Source organism: Aphanomyces invadans (assembly GCF_000520115.1).
Source record: "Aphanomyces invadans strain NJM9701 unplaced genomic scaffold supercont1.244, whole genome shotgun sequence".
Lineage (NCBI taxonomy): Eukaryota > Oomycota > Saprolegniomycetes > Saprolegniales > Verrucalvaceae > Aphanomyces > Aphanomyces invadans.
In genome coordinates this window covers 13,207-14,560 of record NW_008580389.1, presented here as the reverse complement: position 1 = coordinate 14,560, position 1,354 = coordinate 13,207, and the positions used below count along the sequence as shown (strand labels likewise).

The window sequence follows — 1,354 nt, the reverse complement described above, 5'->3', positions numbered from 1 at the left end:
TTGAAAGGACTGGTCAAACACCCCGCCCACAAAATCACCGACTGTCGGGCGAAACATGCCAGGTGAAACTCGGACGTGTTGTTGTCCGATCAACCACGGATGCGGAGCTTCATCGAACACGGTGTGGTCGGGTTGTTGTATTTTCCGCTGAAGGGGTCATTTGATTGGCTGAGTCCCCTTTGATTATACATGAGGTTGGGCTAAGACGTAGCAGTCGGGCATACAGCTAGCAAGTGAGAATCTCTCGATCCAGAGTCCAGGCTGTGAACTTAACCCCAATTTCACTTTTGGATTTGCCCTTTTGACCTCAGTGTTCATTCCAGTAGTGGAGTGACATCAAAGAATTCTTTGGTCGTTTACTCCGCAACTACTGCTCGCCGTTGCAAGCGTATTTGTGCATCAATACCCGACCCGGTCGCTAACTCGTTCCGACACCACAAGCGTTCCTTACCTGCCGCTAGCTCTGCCTGTCTCGCTAGCGACCATACCCATCCCTGTGACAATGGACGTAGAGAGTTCATTGCCCTTGTCACCACGTGGAGTAACCGCCAGCATGGTGCTGCATCGGACTCGCTCCCAGGAGGACGTGTATGCCACCCCGGTGGCTGCAACTCCATATGCCGCGTACCCACCCGACCTTGCCGTTCAGCAGCTTGGTCAACAAGTGCGACATGCGGGGGAACAACAAGCATTGCGACTCGGCTCGGTGCAAGGAGCTGTTGGTGCTCAGGCCCAGCAGACGTACGAGCAGTTGATGGCACTTCACCAGCAACAGCAAGTACAGGCCCAGGCGCAGATGTCCATGAACCAGCAGCTCATGGCAGAGCTTGCCGAGCAACGACAGCGCCAACAAGAATTGATGGACCAGCTAGCCGCCCAGATTGCGACCGCTGAGAGCCATGAGCGTGGACTACGTGCCGCTGCTGCGTCGTCGGTCCAACAAGCCGATGCGATCGATGAGATGCGTCGTCGGACAAGTGCGCGATGGCATGCGTTTACGTCGGCTGCTGCCCCCGCTCAGCAAGTTTGCTCAAACCAACCTGGGATCCAGATGATTTACGGATTCCAGGAAGTGCCCAAGGCCCCGACGTTCAATGGGAGTACCAAGGTGCAGAAGCGTCGGTTTATGGATCAGTACGAGGCTTACCGCCGCGAGATCCATCTGGCCAATACCCAGCGACCTGGAGGACAACAAATCATCCAGATGCCGCTGAGCGGCTGTATCGACCCCATGGCGATCGAGCGCATTGCCTTCTGGGAGATCGGCAAGCCCAGCCATGAACTCACTGAAGAGGACTGGCGGGTGTACTTCCTTGGAGCTCGCGAGGGTGACCCGGTTGACATGAACAAGCTT

The 1,354-nt window shown here is 55.9% G+C and overlaps 1 protein-coding gene across 1 annotated transcript; it reads left to right on the top strand.

Annotated features, from left to right (window-relative positions):
- Positions 1-553: 553 nt before the first annotated feature.
- Positions 554-1,214, top strand: H310_15240 (hypothetical protein; the record flags this gene model as incomplete). The annotated part of the gene is made up of 2 exons (XM_008883227.1): positions 554-1,134; positions 1,178-1,214. The coding sequence occupies 2 exons, from the start codon at positions 554-556 to the stop codon at positions 1,212-1,214; spliced, it is 618 nt and encodes a 205-aa protein (XP_008881449.1).
- Between the last annotated feature and the right edge of the window lie 140 nt (positions 1,215-1,354).